General features: G+C 38.7%; 1 protein-coding gene across 4 annotated transcripts; it reads left to right on the top strand.

The window, feature by feature from the left end:
- Nucleotides 1–10,193: 10,193 nt before the first annotated feature.
- LOC132063524 (uncharacterized) lies at nucleotides 10,194–13,365 on the top strand. 4 transcript variants are annotated; one of them, XM_059456096.1, is made up of 3 exons: nucleotides 10,477–10,619; nucleotides 12,998–13,139; nucleotides 13,218–13,365. In XM_059456096.1, exons 1-3 carry the CDS (start codon nucleotides 10,581–10,583, stop codon nucleotides 13,268–13,270), a joined length of 234 nt encoding a protein of 77 aa, XP_059312079.1. In that variant the 5' UTR covers nucleotides 10,477–10,580; the 3' UTR covers nucleotides 13,271–13,365. The 4 variants fall into 4 exon arrangements, with proteins under 4 accessions (XP_059312078.1, XP_059312079.1, XP_059312076.1 ...); XM_059456095.1 differs by lacking the exon at nucleotides 10,477–10,619 and adding an exon at nucleotides 10,194–10,350 and having other exon boundaries at nucleotides 12,998–13,365; XM_059456093.1 differs by having other exon boundaries at nucleotides 10,505–10,619; nucleotides 12,998–13,365.
- The last annotated feature ends 8,494 nt before the right edge of the window (nucleotides 13,366–21,859 follow it).

The raw sequence follows: 21,859 nt of genomic DNA, 5'->3' as shown, positions 1-21,859 counted from the left end.
GCCTGAAATATAGTGCAAAATTTCCCTTGAGGTTCCATCCACGCGAAGTTTTTCTCAAAGACAGAAAAGGTAAAAGTAAGAGTATTCATGGCCTTAAAGTAATGGCAGGTGAATTAGTAGAATTTTGATACAATAATTATTGTCTGAATTTGGATTTAAATAATGTTGGTGTTGTATTAATGCGTGACGGTTTCTTGATATAAGAAGAAAGTATTGTAAGGGTGTGTAGCTGATAGCCACAATCTTATTGGTGATGTTTTATCTATGCACAATTCAAAGAATGGTGAAGTATGTGGAAACCAATTGTTCGTTTTATCCCAAAGTGATCTATCCCTTATCTCGTGAAGGCCCTGTCGCTCATTTTTCCCTAAAACATATCAAAGAGTAATTGATAAAATGTGACACTATACCCAAAAAAACAATCAATCAAGAGATCGAATATGAAATCTCAGGCTTTTAAAGTCCTTAATATGTGAAATCATGTCTTCCATGTGGTTAACGCATGAGACTGACTTTAAAGCCTGAAATATAGTGCGAAATTTCCCTTGAAGTTTCAGTGCCATGAAGTTGTTATAATTATTATATTTTCTCGTTAGATTGATTTGTCTAATATAAATGGAAAAGACGAATAACCTGATCTGAAGACCAGCGTTGATCAAACCAATAGAAAATTTACTATTTGGATTAAATAAATATGGCACCGGGACCTCCAAATCTTGGATTCGCCTCTGTACTATACACGTGCAATACACGTGCACTGAAGCGTGAGTTTTACTTTCTTTCTTACTCAATATTTAACTGTTTATTTTTATAGATCGCAATAAATAAAAATATCACATGTATATCCATGACTCGGCATACACGTGCAACACACGTGTCGAGAAATTAGTAATGGTAGATTAATATAAAACAAACAAAAGTATCTTTTTTTATTATTGAAAAATATTCGGAGGCTAGTAGAACACGTGAAACTCGATGGATGATGGGTGTGTCCCTTTACCTTTCTCCACCTACATATACAACTTTTGTTTGTGACGAGATTCAAACTCGTAACATGCATCTAATCCATACAAACAACAAATGCTTTATCATTTTTTGTCATTTCTTTAAAAACAAGTGATTTTTTTTTTTTAAGGTTATGATGGCCCATTGGGCTGTTATTTCATTTAATCAGAAAAGAAAAACAAAAGGGCCAAGCCCAGTCTGAGTCCACCCGGCCCAACACTAGGGAAAATTAAACAAAACCAGATAAAATTAAAGGCAACAATTCCCAAATTAGAAACCCTATCTATCGCACGATTGTTGCACCTCCTTGTCGGTAGAGTGCAAGCTTCATCTTCCCAAAGAAAAGCATTCTTTCCTTATTGTTGCTATTTTTTTGAGAAATTGAGTATCTTCATACTGTTGGTGACCCATGGGACTTGTTTATAACTCCATCGTTGTTCTCTTCGATCGATCCATGGAGTTGGATAGCTGCACAACTTGATACTCCCTTTGTCGGAGTTTTTTGTAGATCCCCACAAGTTCTCCAACTGGTAAATCCTTCTCTTTTGGTTTATTTTGGCCTTCTTCGTTGATGTTTGATGCTTTTGTTGTTTATGTCACACCCTTAATCCGATAGGGTGTGATGGGCACCCGACCCTTACCTAGGGCCGAGCGAACCCGCTGACTCTCGTGAGACTCAAATCACACTGGGCCCTTAGATCATAACATAAGTACATCATGAAAGGTTTTCGGAAATCAAATATGCTTCTCATACTTTTTCAAATCAAACGAAGTCTAAAATCGTATAAAATCTGTAAAATAATGCGTAACAATACGTCGGCTTATGGAGCCGCTTACAAACTGACATACTATATACATGACACTGTCTGCAAAGTCTCTAACATGATCCAAGATAACATAACACATATACTCGACTCGAAGACACCGAGAAGGCGGAGCTCGCCACTCCCGCCGGAACATCTTCTACTAATATCTTCGCCCATCCGAGTGTATCCGCGCGGCATGAAACGCAATTTCCCCAAAGAAAGGGGGTTACGGAATATACACTGAGTATGTAAAGCATGAAATATAGTAAGCGGGATCATATCGAAGTAAAGAGTAAAGAAAATCATAAAACTTGCCTTTAAAACATAAATCATGCATGTCGATATTATAAAATCATCATATGTACATATAGCGTGCCCCGGCCCTCTAAGGAGGGACGCGGTAATTAAAATCATCATATGCATGTACATGTAACGTGCCCTGGCCCTCTAGTGAGGGACGCGGTAAAGGGAATCATCATATGCCATCCTGGCCACCTCCCCCATATCATCATATCATATCATATATATATATATATATATATATATATATATATATATAACGTGCCCCGGCCATCTAGTGAGGGACGCAGTGAATAATGCAATGGAATTGCATGAATACATGCCCTGGCCCGGGACGCAGTGAAAGCCATATTGAGCTTGGCACGAGCAGAGTAGTGAGGAACCACATGCACATAAAACATTATCAAAGACTCAATGAAGTAATCAAAGCGAGTCGTCATTTGAAAATCGGGACAAAAGTTATATCAAATATCTTTCGGACACTACTCGGAAACATATTAACATCATAAACATATAGAAGAACCATCGGGATCGTAGTCGTATATCAAACCAATCCGGGTCCGCCCCGGAAAGTTACGGACATTACTCGCTTAAGGACTTTCTACAATCATATCAAAGCAATCTGAGCTCTTCTGTGAAAGTTACGCTCGTTCGTAGTTACAGAATCTTTTAAAACAAAACTCTTTTGAAAACAGAACTTTTATGCAACCTTTGAAATCCAAATCATACCAATGACATAAGGACCACAACTTGACCACCTTAAGAATACGAATATCAAGAAACAAGTAAGAATCATAGACACGCTCGTATTGCAAGAATAGAGTTACCTCGGGACCCGTGTCATAACTTACTTGCACTAAGACATGCCAAAAGAAAGAAAGGTTGAGCTTACATACCTTGTTCGCTTCCTAAGCTAATCCGAACTTACGTCTCGGCTTCTCAAAGTCTACAACAACATCATTAGGCATCGAACATTAGTCATAAGCATCGAAGAATCCAATTCTAAGTTAGCACTTGATCTACGTAAATTTGGGCAAGCATTTCCCCATAAATACGACATCCCCGAGAATTCAACTCGGCCAAATCTTCAACAACAATACCAACAACCATATAAACAACATCGATAATTAATTCAAAACGCATTCTAGCATTAATAACTCCTTTCTACATAATTCGACTACATTCTTTTATATTCATTTCAACTACATATATTCAAACCAACATCGACGATTACATGTTCAAGCACCAATCCGAAACCATTCACACAAGATTCAAGAGCGCTTTAAACAATCCGCAAAATATTCAAAACAATTCAAACAATGTACTACTCCACCCAAAACTTTCCAAACTCCTGCAAGAGCAACACAATGCATTCTTTTCTTCCAAATTCATAAGCTATGTCAACAATTCACACAATGACAACATTCTTACCATAAATACTACAAACCATATTACAATTTCATTAGCTTCCAAAACAGCCCACAAACGGCTACAACTTCCACTTGAGTCATTGAACTTTCATTCTCATCATAGAATACATAACAACAACAACCAAAATATTAAGTAACATTAATTCATCATTCCTACACTATATGGCACATTCACGGCCACAACAACAACACCCCAATTTCATGACTTTCATTTGTTTCTACATACTACAACATGTACAAATCATCCATAAGACATGAAAAATAAGATTGAACCATACCTTTTTCCACCTAGTACTCCCTCGCCTAGAATTGTATTCCGCAAAAACGAGCGCTTTGCTTGCTCTACCAACTACTCCACGTTAACGAGGGCCTTTCAATTAGTAGAAAACTAGAAGAAAAATAATTTTTCCATGATCAAATCTTTGGGACCATTTTCGGCTATAGCTATGGCCGAATGGTTCCCTTGGCTCCTCTCCAAGTTTCTTGAAATTTCTTGAAGTGAAAATAATGAGCATGACTTAATTAGTCATCTAACACTACATATATACTTTCATACGTGGCCTATGGCCCACAAGTCATGTGCATGGCCACATGGTCATTTTTTTCATGAATTTAAATTTCCAAAACTTCACCTTTGGCCCCAAATTTTCATGAAATGTCTAACTTTCCATAATTCATTTTTGGTCCCATATTTCATGAAATATTAATTTCCATAATTTCACTTTTAGCCCCAAATTTTCCTTAATATTCCCATCCAATAAAATCATAGTTTACTTTTGTGCATTAAAACAAAATCGGGAAATAGCCTTGTCCATAACTTCCCGCAATTTACTCAGAATATCCAGACGTACGAAATGCGGGATATAACAGTTTATATTTCTTGCTTCCATTCATTTTGTGACCTGTAGATCTTAGTACACCCCATATCAGACTCCCCACATTTAAGATGTATCTTGTTTTTTTATTGGAAATTGGAAAATATATTGAGCATCCATTGATACTAATACCACACAAAGTCCAACCACCAATTGAATCAAAATAATCTCAAAACATGTTCTTTGCTTTATTATGACTAACTCTAAGATGTATTGTATATGTCCTCCATTGTTGTTGTTGTGTTGGTTTCATATTTCTAATCCTCAAAAAAATTCTATACAAACCCTCATTGTGTTATCCTCTTTGGATGATTGTGAATATGTGTGCCTGCAAAATGAACAAACTATTAGTTAAAAGCAATTCCTCCGTGTTCTCTTCCAAAAGGATTTGAACACGAGGATTTCCTATTTCTCCTTTCCCACCTTTGTTCTCATCTTTTGCATGGTCTAATATTCAAGTATGGTTCCTCCATTTTGTCACTATTCAATGTCGTCCTGCCATGAGTATTGAGTTCATGGAAGTTACTCGCTGAGATTGTTCCATCATTCAAGGCCAAATTAGCGAGAAAGTCAGCTAGTTTATTTTCTTCCCTGAAAATGTGAGTAAAGATCATTGTCTTTCCTTTCAACAGTCCCTATATCTCTTCTATCATACTGATAATATTCCATGGCACTTCCCAAATCCTTTCCACAACATTTCTAAGCAACAGAGAGTCTGTTTCAATAAGAATCTTATCCACCTGCAAAGTCTCTATGTACTTTAAAGCTTGTAAAATTGCCATGCTTCAGCTTGGGTATTGGTACTAGGACTTCCTTCAATCTCTTTAGCTTGTGCTTGTATGATATCCCCATTAGAGTCTCTCACACAAAAATTCCATGAACTCGTTCCTGGATTGCATCTTGATGCCCCAATCAGTGTTTGCCTTAACCCATCCATATTCAGGTGGTTTGCAAATGACTTTGGTAACCCCTACTGCTAGATTATATCCATGTAAGGCCTCCACCACTGTAATCCACTTATATGGGGCATATTTGAAGTTCTTTCTTCTCACTTTCATAAACAAAATCAAAGTGTGCATGATTTGATAAATCAATTTTGTATTGGGCACCTTCCCCCTTGTCTCAATGTGTTCCTCCTTTTTCACAATTTCCAGACAAGGATAGAAGGTACAACTTGAAAAATATACCTCACTTGATGATGTACTAGTATTTCGCACCATAAATTAATCAACTAAGTAAGATGTAAATTGTCAATATTAATATCTACTAGATTACAAAAGTTTTTCCATACATGTGGGCCAGTAGGGGCATATAGAAATACTTGAGTGACATCTTCTACTTTAGGATCCTCACAACAATAGCATCTAGATGGGAATTGCATTCCCCACTTCTTCAAAGTGTCATCTAAAGGTAGCTTAGCTTTCCACAACCTCCACATAAAGAATGAAATCTTAATAGGCGTACCTTTAATCCACATAAGTTTGTATACGTTGTTGGTTTCATTTCTTTGTCTAATTATCTGAAATGCTGAACCAACAGTGAACATTCCCCCAGCTTCATTTCTCCAAATTGGTCTGTCTAGGTCCTCAGTTTCTTTTGGTGGCATTACATTTTGCAAAATATGCTCTACCAGATCCTGAGGAAGTAACTCTCTTAGTGTTTTTTCATTCCATTGTGTATCCTCAGCTACCTCTTTGACTAAAACCACAGTTTGATCACAATTAAAATTTTGTGGAATGACATGATATAGTGCTCCCAAGCCTGTCCAGTTGTCCCACCAAAAATAAGAATCACCATGCTTGATCATCCACCAAATGTCATGCTCCACTTCATCTCTACATCTGAGCATTTTCTTCCAAATATAAGTGCTAGTCTTAGTTTGAACTATCACAACATGGTATTTCTTCAGCTATTTATTTGTCATGTATCTCCTCCACAATGATTCTTTGGTTCTCATATTCCACGATTGTTTAGCAAATAAAGCCTAAGACATATCTTGTGAACTTCTAAACCCCATACCTTCCTCTTCATATGGATGAAACAGAACAGTAAAGGTGGCCCAATGTTTGGTAGAATTTCCTACTTTGTTACTCAAAAAGAATTTTACAAACATTCTATGTAATTGTGCTAAGACCCCAGGTAGGGGATCACAAGCTGATAATAGATGTATAGACATACTTTGCAGCACATGTTTAATCATAGTGTTTCTTCCTCCATAAGATAACTATTTACCTGTCCAGGAGCTTAGTCTCTTATGCACCTTATCCAACAATTCCTTGTAGAAAATGTTTTGCCTCTGCTGTGGTATATTGGAACTCCCAGATAAGTAAAAGGAAACTCCTTCTTTGGAATATTAGCCACTGAAAACACCTGGTCAACAATTCCTTGAGGAGCCTGATGATGCATGTAAACATCACTCTTGGACTTGTTGATCCTTGGTCCACTCATTACCTCATAACTTGCCAAAGTATCCATCGCCAGTTTCAATGAAACTCTATCCGCAGAGGTAACTATAATGGTGTCATCAGCATAGGTTAGGTGATTAACATATGGGCTCCACTTTGGCATTCCATATTCCTTGTAGCTATTCTTCTTATAAAGTGTATTTAGAGCTCTAGACAGAGATTCTGCAACCAATATGAATAAAGTGGATAATAAAGCATCACCTTGTTTCACCCCTCTACTAGATTTGAAAAAACCTTGTGGCTGCCCATTAACTAGTATAGAGTACCAGTTATTGGAGATTATTCTATACACTATATCAATCAGCATCTCCCCCTTATCAATACTTTAATCAAAAAAAGCCATGAAACTCTATCATAAGCCTTTGGCCATATCCAATTTGATAACAACATTACCTAGCTTTCCCCTAATTCTGATATCATGGACTATTTCTTGAACTAACAAGATGTTCTCTACAATACTTCTTCTTTTAACAAACCCAGATTGTTGTGGATAGATCAAAGTTGGCAACAATTCCACGAGCCTTTCGTGGATGATTCCTGAAAACACCTTGCTAGTAAAATTACTAAGACTAATAGGCCTCAAGCCTGAAAAAGTAGTGATTTCTTTTCTTAGGAATCAACACCAAATTGGTGCTTGGGATGTATCTGGGAAGCTCATGTCCACAGAAAAATGCTATCACCATCTTTGTCATATCTTTGCCAATAATATCCCAACAAGTCTGAAAAACTTCCCAGTGTACCCATCTGGTCCTCCAGTACTATCTGCACTTAAACTAAATACTGCCTTTTTAACCTCCTCTTCCTCGGGAAATTCATGAATTCTGTCATTTTCCTCCTTTGTAATCATAAGTGATATGTGTTTTAACATGTCAAACTTAGTAGGATTATTTTCTTCTTTGAATTGGTCAGCATAAAATCTGATAGCTTCTTGTGCAATGTCTTCCTCTTATTTTAGCCAAACACCCATATGATCGTTTATCTTTTTTAATTGTAGCCTTCTGCTTTTTTCATTTACATGAGCATGGAAAAATCTTGTATTTCTATCTCCATCAGAAAACCATTGCGTACATGTCTTATGTTTCTAGAACTTCTCTTCAATTGCAAGTGATTTTTTTAATTCTATCTTTTTTTTCAAAAAAAAATAAAATCTAAAGATCTTCAACTATGTGGAAGATTGGGATGAAAAATGTTACTCCCTCCAGATCAAAAAAAGAGTCCACTTAACTATTTGCACACCCCTTAAGAAAATACTAACTCCTAGACAAAAATAAGTAATTCAACTAAACTACCCCTAATTAAATAGTCATTGGGATTTGATTATATAACACTTAATAGGGGCAAATATGGAAAAACAAGGTTAATTTTTTCTTGATTTGCTAAGTGGACTCTTTTTTTTATCCAAGAAAAAAAAAGGCTAAGTGGACTCTTTTTTTGATCTGGAGGGAGTATATGTCTAGGAAAAATGGGAAATCAGTCTCCGAATTCAAAAATGACCAGATCATATTGAAGCCTTATTGAAGGAATGCACTTTGTTCTGAGTTATTGCAAATAATGATATTTACATTGATCGTTCTTCATGCACGAACTTGTTTGAATATTGATATAATTATACAAAATTGTGTACCGCATGACTTGATATACAAGTGCAACGCACGTGCAAAGAAGCTTGAGTTTTACTTTCTTTATCCTACTCATTATTTAACCTGTCTATTTTTATAGATCACAACAAATAAAAATATCACATGTAGTTTTACATATATATATATATATATATATATATATATATATATATATATATATATATATATATATGACTCGGCATATACGTACAACACGTATTTTGAGAAATTAATATTGCTAATGTAGCACAAACAAAAATATCCCTTTTTATAACTGAAAAATCTTCAAAAGTTAATGGAACACGAGAAATTCGATGAATATTGAGTATGTCCTTTTACCTTTCTCACCTGCATACTCCATTTTTATTTGTGACAATATTCAAATCCATAACATGTGTTTAACCCATACAAACAACAAATGCTTTATCAATTTTTGTCATTTCTATAGAAATAAGTGATCTTTTTTAGTTCCCCAAAAAAACAAACAAAAAAAAAAAAATCTTCAATTGGCGGCATTACAACATAAGTGCTTGTAGGGTTCAACTTTTGATATGGATGTACCACAGAATCATTTTAAGAGTCCGTTTGGATTGGCTTATAAGTTACTTATAAGCTGTTTTCAGTTTTTTTGAGTGTTTGGGTAGAACACAAATTAAAGTCATTTTGTCTTAAAATAAGCTCAAAAAATAATTGAACAGTTTGACTTAAATTATCTAAAGCGAGTTTATAGTTCGAAAACGATTATAAAAAAATAAGTTGGGCTATCCCAACTTATTTTTTTTTTAGCTTATAAGCTGCTTAAAATAAGCCTGTACAAACAGGCTCTTAAACGTTTTGAAAGTATACCGGCAAGTTCACAGTTCTTTTATAAATGGGTAAGAGATAATAATTGTTGTCGTTTATGGGCAAAGAATCTGCATTAATAGTAAAATATTTACTTTCTTTTTAAGTCTGAAAATATTCTTAAATATTTACTTTCCTTCCAAATCTTAGATCTACATTAATTGTAGAATATTTACCTTTCCTTTAGTTTAATATATAGGAAAAATAACATATTCTCCATATGTTATTATCTTTTTTTACTTACCGGAAAAGGGTCAAAACTGTCCTTAACGTATTAGAAATGGTTCAAAAATGTCTTCTTTCCATATATTGGATCAAATTTGCCCCGGATAAAAAATGCCCACTAAAGTTGATGTAGAATATATAAAATTTTAAAATTAAATTTATGACATTATTTTTATTGGTCCATATGTAATTATACCCAGCTAACAACATTACAATTCTTGAAAAAAAAAAAAAAAGTGAAATGCTACTTCGGATGTGTTTTTCATTTTTTACAGAAGTTGACAACTCCTTTATAAAAACTGATTTTTTTAAAAAAAAAAAAAAAAAATTCTAGCACTTCTTGGAAACAAACATCGCATGTATTAGGTATTATTTTTTTATACGAAATAAAAACATATTTTTGCTAACTTGGCAGCAATAAACCAAACCCCATGGAAAGACTAATCCCAAAACTGCAAATTCTTATCATCATAATACAAGACCAAAGCAGTATAATACTCCTACAATATTTCTCATTTAAAACTAGAAGTGTAAAGTTGGTAATTCCAGGGGTGCATTTGGTAAATGACAAGACTTTTCTGGTGGGAATATAGACCAAAGAAGTTCCCATATTTGAAAAAACGTGCAAGTTGCGTGTATCCGACTTGTCTTTATTAAATTTGAATAAAGTTCAAGGTGAGAGGGTGGCCTGTCCACTCACCATTAGTATAAAACGATGAATTAATGCTGACAAAGTCATGAGCTGGAGCTGATTCGGAGTATTTTTCAAGAATCAAGAAACGGTAACAGCCCCTCCTTTCTCTTCTCTTCTCTTTCTTTCTTTTTCTCCAAAAATTCATGTCATTAATGAAAATTCCATTTTTTTTACATTATGGGGCTCTTCTTTTTTTCCTTGTTTTGAGGTTTATCTTATCCGTTTTTTTTGTTATGCAAACCTTCAACTAATGGGGTTTAACTTGGATTTTCTCATGATTATGGTATTGATAGTTTTCTTGATTTTTGTGGTTGTTTGATGGGATTGGTCAAACCACGTGGGTTTATGGAGTTAAAGGTCTTATTTTTTTTTTTCTACTTTTCTTTTTGGTTTTGTTCTGTAAGTTTTGGGTTGTGTGTTATTTCCAGACATAACTTGATAGTGTCTAAGATGTTGGGGTATGGTAAATTGTGGGTTTTAGCACATTATGGTGTTGTAGCCAGTCGACAGATTTCTAGTCTGAAGAGGTCAACGAGTATCTTTAATCATGATCTTCATATTTGATTCAGATGAGTCTTGACTAAGTCAACTATCGAACTAAGGGCATTCCTTAGATAGAAAATTTGTTTTGAAAGAACAGAACAGAATGTAACTGAGGCATAATGGTGGTAATATAAATTCTCAGTACCGGTGGCGGAGTTTTCAATAAGAGATTCAAAATATAAAGAAGTAAAGCACACCAAGAAGCCAAACAACTTCTACGATAGTCTATATATACATAAAACGTATGGTTTACAGTATGATTTTCCGGCAAAGGGGTTTCAGCCCCCTGGCTCCGCCTCTGCTTAGTACTGTAACATGTGTTTCCCTTTGCGAAGAGTACTTTCCAAAATTTTTTCCCCTCAGAGTAGCAGTTCTTATGGGGGGTAATGTGCTAAGTTTTCTCCCCACCGTATCTAGCGTTTACTAAATTATATAAGCCCGTGCTTTACCAACTGAAATTGGTCTAATGTTCTACTTGCCTATTTGCTTGTTATAGCACCTCTTACGATGTTATGTATTGTAATGTTCTGGCCTTAGTTTTTTTTCACAAGAAATTGTTTTAGTGGCCTTATGCTCGCCCATAGTGGTTTAGCACAATACTTGGGATGTCAATATGTCATGAAACGATCTGTCCTGAGTATTTTTCACGAATTTGTTGTTTCAGTGTCTTGAATTTAACTTGGCAGCAACTGTATTCTGATTCCTAAATGCTTTGATATTTCCACTCTAGAGGGATCTTTTAGGTTTTATTATGGAATGAAAAATATTGTGGCTTGTCAAAATTTTGTAGTTGTAATACCTGAAATTCCAATGTGTCTGTTGCACAAAAAGTATAAATGGAATGTATTTGACACTGTTTTATGATAGCTCTTTGAGAAGATCATGAGATGCTGTCCTTTTCTGTTTCTTCTCCTTCTTTTGCTAGTGAAAGTTTAGGATAGTTTAGGGAGACTCAGCTGAATGTGGTGGTGCTTATGTATGTTTCTTCAATTTGGAACGTTTGTTCTTTACTCTTTCAATAGGACTCTGAATAGTTTGCCCAGCGTGTGTCAGGCTTCAATCATACTTAATTTATTACCTATTCGATTGGTTAGCCTTTCTTTTCTTCTCTTGCATTGGGTTTCTTGAGAATGCAAACAGGAATGTCGATCACTTACATTTAATTGATTAATATAATCATCTTGCTTATATCTTAGACATATGATCCTGTTGAGTTTTATCTTTCCTTAAGACTTATCCTCTATTTAGCTAAGAAGGTCAAGGCTCCACTAAATTGTGCTTCAAGCAGCCTTAGTCTGCTGTTAAACTTCTTCTTTTGCACGGCTAATGTTGTTTTTGCACATCTTCTTGCTCATGATACATTCTACAGAATTCTCTAGGTGTTTAACATGTATAAGTTGGAGATTATTTGCTTTCTATTGAGCCGAGGGTCTTTTGGAAACGGCCGTCCTACCTTGGTAGGAGTAAGGTCTGCGTACACTCTACCCTCCCCAGACCCCACGTTGTGGGATTTCACTGGGTTGTTGTTGTTTGGTTGCACAGTTTTCAAAGTACGGTGGTTTATGTGGAAACCAGTTGCTCCTTTTGTCCCGAAGTGATCTATCTCTTATCTCGTGAAGCCCCTGTCACTATTATTGTGGGCCTAGTGGCACACTCATTTTTTTCCTAAAACATATCGATGAGTGGTTAATAAAACGTGACATTATACACACAACAGTAAGCAATCAAGGGTTCGAATATGAAACACCGGGTCTTTATATGCCAAACCTTGTCTTCCGTGTGGTTAACGCATGAGACTGACTTATAAAGCCCGGAAATATAGTGCAAAATTTCCCTTGAGGTTTCAGTCCCCATGAAGTTTTGCTCAAAGACAGAGAAGGTAGAGGTAAGAGTATTCACGGTCTTGAAGTAATGGCAGGTGAATTAGTAGAATTTTGATACAATAAGCATTGCCTGTTTCTTGAAGTAAAGGGTGATGGTTTCTTGATATAAGAAGAAAGTTCTGTAAGGGTGTGTAGCAGAAGGCCACAACCTTATCGATTAGACTTGATTGATTAATTGCCTGTTTCTATCAAGATGGCATTAAAATGTTTGTTGCATATTACCAATGTTACTATTACTTAATACTACAGTTTTCTTTGTTTATCATGTTTTAATTATCTTTACTTTCATTTGGTGTTGTTATTTTACAGGACAAAGACAGCCATTATATGGATAGGAAAGAATCTGGCAAGGGAATTTCTGAGGAAGTGACTCGGGAGTCACTAATCGCCTTATCATACTGTGTACCAGAGAAGGATCCTTCTATCGAATCTCCACCTGAAATATCCAACGGTGAGCATGTGGTAAAATCTGCTAACGACGTTAGAGATGATAAATGTAGGTCAGAACTGATGTCGATATCCTATGCAGAGTCACCAGACACTGAAGTTCAACCAGTTTCACCTGGAGAATTCAAGGGCTAATATAAACAGCTGGTTTTATAGGCCAGCTCCATGTTAACACTCTTCTTTTGTTACATGTTGTTATTCACTTTATAAAGAACTGGATATTGCTTAAACTTGCAGTGTTTTCATTCTATTACACCTTTGAAGTCTGTTGTAGTCAGTGGCGGAGACACTTCCTTATATATATAAGTGTAAATAATTGTTTCGTAAGAAGTAATGTTGTCTGTATACTATAGTCTATAGGTCGACATTGCTTAAAAATAACACAAGGTAAATTATTAATTTGGGACAGAAATAAAAAACTACAATCCCAAGACCCAAACTCACTCAGAAGATAAATCGTGACAATAGTTTGATATTGCTCGTGCAAAGTTGTAATAAACCAAAATTAGATTCAAGGTGACACGGATCACATATTTACATACCAAGAATAAAAGGTACAGTCAAACCTCTCTATAATAGCATCGTTAGGTTCGAAATTTTCAGCTATTATAGAGAATTACTGTTATACACCTATAACAGCATTGCCATTTAAATAATACTTCGCTGTTGTAGGCAAAAAAGATGCATAAAATCTAATTTTTATTTTTCTTTGTCAAATTTTATGCCTAATCACACTTTGTATAACGAAGGAAAATGGTTTAATGATGAAAAGATATATATTCATATGATATTTTTTGGTCATAAATATTGTATTGAATGATCAAATATTTGGTCAAAACTCTACACTTATTATTGGTAATCATATATATTCTATTTTTAAAAAGATGGTTAATTATTATATTACCAAAAAAAGAAGATAGTCATTATACGGGGTAATTTTACAAAGAGTGTCTTCATTATAAAGTTGGTCTCGTTCTTTGTTATAGGTGAAATGTTGTTATAGAGAAGTAAAATATAACATAAAAAATCGGTTCCAAAAAAATTTGGTTGTTATAGAGAGGTGTTATTATATGCGGGTGCCGTTATAGAGAGGTGTTATTATATGCGGGTGCCGTTATAGAGAGGTTTGACTGTACTTGGTTTTGATTTAAGTATTGCTTTTATCTGACCAAAAATAAAGGCAAAAGTCATAGATAGCCCCCTAAACTTTGCCACATTTTCCTCACGGGTACACAAGCGAGGGTTGTACCTATTGGGTACCTAAACCAGTCCGAATTTGTACCACATAAATACTTTTTGCTGATATGGCAAAAAAAGTGAAATGCACTCTCCTTGGGCGCGTGAAGCACTCTTCAATACTAATTTTTTTTTTTTGGTTGAAAGCTTACCTCTTTTAAAATATGACTTAAAAAAAAAAAAAAAAAAAAAAAAAAACTGGACAGCCCAGGCCGTCGGTCACCTCCCCTCACCCCTCTTCGTCTTCTCCATCACTGCTTCTCTTCTTCAATGTTTTTTTGTTCTTTTGTTTTTTGTTTCTTTTGATTCTTTCTATAAAAATAATTTGTGAATTAGATGTTTCTTTTGATTACCATTTTCTTTATTTTTTCTAAATCTGAAAAGCATCATCACCATCACCATCTTGTTCACCGGAAAAAAATGGAGACTCACCACTGTTAGCACTCTCTTTTTTATGAAGTGTGCATTCTCACCTTTCATTGATTAACTTATATTTAGCAAGAATTTTAAAGATTGAAGAACTATAATTTTAATAGAGGTCTAGCGGTGGCCGTCGCCGGATTCGACGGCGAAGAAGTAAAAAGGGATCCTAAGGAGAGGGGAAAGAAAGGGATAAGAAAGGAGGGGTGGGTCTTGGAAAGGCATTGGTGGACCTAAATGAAGGAAGAAAAGGGGAATAATTGTTGGTGGGGTGGGGGGACGGAGGTTGGGCTTGGTGGTGCGGCGGCCAGTGGTGGGGGAGCAACGACCGGAGATGAAAATGGGGGGGGGGGGTGTTGGATAATTTATTTTTTAATTATTATGATGGACCCTGCCGCCACGTGTCATGTTTTCATTTGACAAAGTTGCCACGTCATGGAGAGTGTAATACACTCTCATAATTTTGCTGATTATTGTGAAAATGGTACCCAATGGGATCGAATTCGGACTGGTTTAGGTACCCAATAGATATAACCCTCGGTTTAGGTACCCCAGAGAAAAATGTGGCAAAGTTTAGGGGGCTATCTATGACTTTTGCCAAAAATAAATACAGCTTTTAATTGAAGAATTGTTTATAGCGGCATGAAGTATATATAGGAGTACATCCTCTCTATCCCCAAAAAGGTAGAGATAAGGTTTGCGTACATCCTACCATCTCCAGACCCCACTTGTGGGATTACACTGAGTTTGTTGTTGAAGTATATATTGGAGTAATTTTTTTTTCATAAATTGGTGGATTTAAACTAAGTTGTTTGCTTTTTTATTTTACTTGCCACTCCTCTGAAGTACCCAAGTAATTAATTTTAATAAAGCAAATTGGAGGAGTAGCAAGTCAGATTTTCAATCTAGTCATCTTATGCGTACGAAAAAATTGATTTTCGTACATGTAAAAGTTGATTTTCTTGCTTCGAACTACTCCATTAGGTCTGGGGGTTGGGGGGGCGGGGTGGGGGCGGGGGTGTGGGGAAGTATTATTCATAAAAAAAAATTACAATTTGGAAATTTGAGACCGGATGGTGAGTTAGAATCCTAAATGGCACGAAACAATTCACGTTTAAAATTTTGGCACGCAGTTGTTTTACCCCGAAATCGGATAATAAGTTGAATTTGTAAATGAGGTATAGGATATGTGGCACTTTAATCTATTTTTTGGTGAACAAAGATGTATATGTATATTTCGCTTATGAAATGGTCTAAATATGAGTTGGTGTGCTAAAAACTGGATAATGATATTAGGGATTATATGTTTAAGTTAAGATCTTATGTATATTCCAAGCAATGTTTGAATGAAGTGATTCAATGAATTGTTCAAGCTGAAAAACCGGACCAAAGTCTCAGGAAACCAAAGAGAGAGAGATTTTTATATATATATATTCAAAGTACAAAGTTCTTGTATCTGAAAAGCCAACCCCAAAAAGTGAGGGAATGACTCCTATTTATAGTTTTCCTCTATGGGCCTTCTATACATCATGGGGCCCTTTTAGGATAAAGAAAATCTAATATGGATAAGATCAGGTCGTACGGTCGACACCGTACGGCCCAGTTAAACAGTGGCAACAAGATTCCCACACGTGGAGGGTGAATAGCGGATTGTCCGGACCAACGGCCACGATCAGAACGGTCACAAAGGAACCGGACTAACGGCCACGACTGATTCCGCTATATTCGAACCGGGCAAACGGCCACGATCAACTCGGCCATGTAAGGACCGAATAACGGACCAACCACGCTGAGGAGTTATCTCCGGATACAACGAATTTATGCGAAGCTTCTTCGGATCAAACACTATCGTTCTTTTTCTTCCTTTTACCTACCCCGGTTCGCACCGGACAAACTTTACCCGATTTTTACCGCATACAGATAGTCCCCACACTTTCCGGACCGAGATCATATCGGAGTAACGGGAAGTGGATGAATCGTGAAACCGGGGATCTCATCGGCTCGTTCTTATCTTCTCGTTTTGGCGGGAACAGTTGTCACCTTCTTCTGTCATCTGCCACGTGCCGTGCCCCGACAGGTCCAAGCTCTGCAACCGCCGCTACGCACGTCAGTTCAAATCACGTCTTCATTAATTACGGGACACGTGGCACTCATCTATTGGTCGGGATTTGTAACCGCCGTGTGATCCAAGCCTAAATAAGGCCCTTTACCGCCTTCATTCCTCCATTTTTACTTCTTCATTTTCACCATCTTCACTTCAGTTTCTTTACTCCATCTGTTCTTCATTCTCATTTCACTAACTTCTTCTTCATCGTTGATTCCGTTAATCTAGTCACCCACATTCGTCGTTGAAAGCAGCTTTACAAGGAACCCGTTCAACTCTAGTGTCGCTTTGCTGATCGTCTTTTCATCTGTGCTTTGTTTTCTTTACTTCACAGTTCCCATCTTCTTACCTTCATCCCTTTATCAAGTTTTCATCAAATTTTCAAACTCTCACCCATCACAAATGTCTGCTAATACTGAAACCACCTCCCAGGATATTCCCTCGGTTTCCTCCCACGGAGCTGAGCCGGTGTCTCAGCCGAAGGGAAAGAATGTGGCCGAGCCTACGGCTTTGGATATCGTGCCGATCAAACCCAACTTCAACAAAGAGTTTGAAGCAGAGAAGCCTTCTCTAGTTTCGGATAGAGGATATGACGTAAGACGATATCCCTCTTCCATTACCGAGGATAGGCTCGATCAAGTCCGGTGATTGCGGATGGGACAATCGTCGGTACAAGTGTTTGCTCCTGGTCCGGATGAATCAATCACCGACCACCGGGAGGGTTTTTTATACGTTTACACTTATCCCTTCACGCTCAAGCTCGACCCTGAAATTGATCCGGTCATATTGGAGATGTGTCGGACCTATAATGTGACCCTTGCACAAATTGGTCCGATAATCTGGAGGACGGTAGCTTGTCTCCGGTTATTGGCCAACAACGCCAAGAAACCATTCACGATGGCACATTTGATTCGCCTTTATTCTCCAAGGCGATTCCGGGGTGGCGTAATAAAATTAGCCAAGCGAGGCCGGAATCCGATTTTCTCAAAAATGGACGAAGACAGAGACCGGGGCTGGTTAGAGCGCTTCGTTCGGGTAAGAACCTCGGATATTATCCCGGAGGAACACATGCCCTTCCCGAAAAAGTGGAACGACAACCGTAAGTTTCTTGATCCCGACTTCATTAACTTACTCGTATATTCCTTTATTTAACCCTTCACGCTTACATTCCCCCTTTTCTTCTTGTTAGCCGTGGCATGGATACCCCCGGTCATTCCACATATGAACGAGTGGGTCGAGGGGCTCCTTGATCGGCATTCACACGAAGAGTTGACGTGGGGAATCCTGGCTCGTGGCCGATGGATTGCCCAAAATCATGGTAACACCGCTTTGAATTCGGGTATTACGTACTGTCTGCCTTTCTTTAATCCGAATGTTATCCATAACCCCTTCAATTTTAGGTTTACCGAAGGGTTCAGTTCATCCCAGACCCGAGATTGCAGCAGAACAGGTTGTGCCGACATCGGCATTCGACTCGGCCGGGTCGTCCAGAATTATTGCTGCTGCCCAAAAACAAAGGAAACCCTCGGATAGAGGAGACAAACGAAGAAAAAGGGCAAGGCGCGTCGTCCGGTCACTGAGAGACGAAGAAGAGTCCGATGTGATCGTTCGCAGGGTCGGTGTGGCCCCCACCTTTGAGTCGGTCCCGGAGGAGTAAACCGCAGTTCCACCCCCTTCAACCGAGGAAAGACCCTCCACTTCGGCTCAGCTACCAGGTGGGGAAGAAATACTTTACCCAACACCTCTTAGGTCTATTGAGTTTGTTGATATTACAGGTGAAGAGTCTTCGAGGAGATTCCCCCGCAAAGACCACGAAGATCCGGACTCCGAGTCGACTCGGAACCGGGACAAGAGTCGAGTCCGCACCGGGCACCGAGGCACCGAGGATCTTACAATGTTCATTGCTGTGAGGACCCCCCGTCGCCGGGTTTGAAGCCTCTACTTCTGCGGAGGGTGCCGGTGCTATTCCAACCACCCCCACTGCTCCGAGGTCAAACAATTTGGATGACATGTTTTTGGACACTCCTCCTGCGACCGGGGAGGCTGCCGGTTTTGGTCATCTTCCCATCCCTCGGGTCACGAGGGCAGCTAATCGATCTACCGATTCCGGTGCGAGGGAAAGCCTGGTGAGCATCTTTCCGGCTCCTAGCGTGGAACCTAGGAGAACCAGATCGGCAGTGATTACTGTCCCTGAAGATTGCAGTTTCTTATCTCATCCGGTAGGGGTGGCAAGCTACTTAAGGCGCCCCTCGTCTCGGATTCGGACAAAAGATGGTCGAAATCCATTGGCAGAGTCTACTTAACGAAGGAATGCATGCGGGCAATCGGGTAAGTCTTCTAGCCCATGCCTTGTACAACTTGATGCGAATTTCTGGTTTTTAACGTTTTTGCTTTTTTGACAGAGTGTGGTGCTTGTAAACGAGGGCTTCATCCGGGCCCAACAAGAGATTGATGACCTCAAAGGCCAGCTGGATGCCCAGGGTCGAGAGACGGCGAAATTCCAGCACCTTTTGCAAATAAAGGAAGACGAGCTGAGCCAAGCAGTGTCCCTTGCCAACCTTCAGCCCGAGCTTGACGTAACGAAGGCTGAGAACCTTCGACTGAAGGATGAGTTAGTCGGGGGTTGTGCGGAGGAACCGACACGGAGGAAGAGAGAAAATCGGTCTTAGTCAAGCTAACACTCGGTTTTCTTCCCGAGCGAGCGAGCTCGAAACCACCATTTCCCAACTCGAGAGAACTCGACTCGGTTAAGTACGATGCCACCAATTTGGCCGAGAGGCACCGACGACTCGAATCCGAGAGTACTAAGTATGCGGAGAGAATGAGGGTTTTTGAGCAAAAAGCGAGGGACGGGGGCTCGAATGTGTGATAAACTAAGAACCGGACTCGGAGAGACGGTCGAGGCGAATGATATACTTAAAGCCGAGCTTGAATCGGCCAACCAATACCGGAGTATCCTCGACGAAGAGTGGAATGGATTCCTGGTTAAGCTGGCCGGGCTGAAGCCGGTTTGGCAGAAGCCTTGAAAAATGTGAAAGCTGCTGAAGCATACTCCACAGTTGTAGTGGAGCATGAGCGGTGGAGATCTCGGAGGATCACCCTCGAGGAAGCCGAACGTGGCTTTACTGATCTCCCAGCCCTTATTCTAGAGGCAAAAGAGCGAAGAAGCGACAAGAGGGCTCTTGACTCCGACTCCGAAGACTCTGAGCGGACAGAGTCCGAGCATTCTGGTTCCAGTCATACCGGATAGGCTAGGGCTTGTACTCTCTTTTGTTTTGTCTTTGTAATATTTTGAACTTTCGCAATTTTCTAGTGTAGAAGATTTGTATATATAAAAAGCGTATCCTTTCCGTTGACCATTCTTTTGTTTGAATGTTCGTTATGATTCTTGTTCAAACTGCCGGTCTTTCCCGAGGATAGTGAACATCGGAGTCGCTTTCGGACTTGTATGATTAGAGTTTTAATCTCATCCGGTATGATTTATCCGGGATCGAATAGAGAAGTTTGCCCGCGGGACTTATTTATGCTTTGTGAATTCAGACGTCTCCGAATCACGTTAGGCATTTTTAGGGCCGATATTTTGTGGCTATTCTTTTATTTCGATTAGGTTTGGATACCTGAATCTCTGCTTACACAAATTCTGGTGTAGCAGTCCCCATTCGGGGGTATTCAAGATTTAGGCTCGGTTTTCTATAACCTTGTTGCCTTTGCCGAATTTCAGCTATAGTGTCCGGAATCGGATATGCGGATAAAATGGTGCCCGATTTTCGGGGTAAAGTACTTTACTAGGAAGATAAATCCGAAATGTAAAAATTAAATTTTTCAATAAACTTCAAGTACTTGTACATCATATGAGGACTTTATCCGTTTGCTTCTGTTTTTTTGCCGTGGCAAATTCTAGGCGGACACGATTCGCTTTGATCGTTTGGTCCTTACATCAAAACCTAATACAGAAGGTCCGGCATTGGTTCCGACCATAGTGAATATTAGGGGGACACGACTCACTTTTGATCGTTTGGTCCTTACATCGGAATGTATTCTCATAGCCCCTTAGTGCTTATTCGAACTGTGAAATCGGGTAAGCAATATCAAGCCCCTGGCCGTAGGGTGTTGCCCCCGACTATCCGGTATTCATATTCCTACTTTAGTAACACGTTGTACTTGTCGCCTCATTAAAAACCTTGTCGAAAAATCCCATTGGGACAAAATCGAGCCAAGGAAAAGAGTGCAACACGTGTTTTCAGACCTAGCAAGTTAACTACGTCGGGCACTCGGCTCCCTGCAAAAAAAGAAAAGGTAAGTGAATCAAATAAAAGGGTTCATACCTTAACAGTAGTATCTCTTCAAATGAGCCACATTCCAATTGTTGCGCAACCGTTGCCCGTCCATGGATTCCAACTGATAGGACCCTTTACCCGTTATCTCGGTCACCTTGTATGGCCCTTCCCAGTTCGGGCCCAGTTTTTTCTCGTTGGGATTTTTGGTGTTCAAGGTAACTTTTCGGAGCACCAAGTCCCCAATTTGGAAATGTCGGAAGTTAGCTCTCCGGTTATAGTGCCTTTCCATCCTTTGTTTCTGGGCTGCGATTCGGATGAGTGCGTTCTCGCGTAGCTCATCCGTGAGATCGAGTTTTACGGTCATGGCCTCTTCGTTTGATTCCTCGGTGGTGTAATTGAACCGGAGACTGGGCTCTCCGACCTCTACAGGTATGAGGGCTTCGGTCCCGTAGACCAACGAGAAGGGTGTTTCCCCCGTACTTGACTTTGATGTGGTTCTGTAAGCCCACAGCACCTCCGGCAATATTTCCCTCTAGTGGTGCTTCGACGTTTCAAGTCTCTTTCTCAGATTCTGAATTATCATTTTGTTCGTGGATTCCGCTTGCCCGTTTGCACACGGATGATACGGAGTCGACATAATTTTCTTGATCTTCAGTCCTTCAAGGAAATCATTAACTTTGCCACCAA

Source organism: Lycium ferocissimum, chromosome 7 (assembly GCF_029784015.1).
Source record: "Lycium ferocissimum isolate CSIRO_LF1 chromosome 7, AGI_CSIRO_Lferr_CH_V1, whole genome shotgun sequence".
In the NCBI taxonomy this organism is placed as follows: Eukaryota; Viridiplantae; Streptophyta; class Magnoliopsida; order Solanales; family Solanaceae; genus Lycium; species Lycium ferocissimum.
Note: the sequence above shows the minus strand (reverse complement) of the source record. Positions and strands in the feature narration are given on the sequence as shown.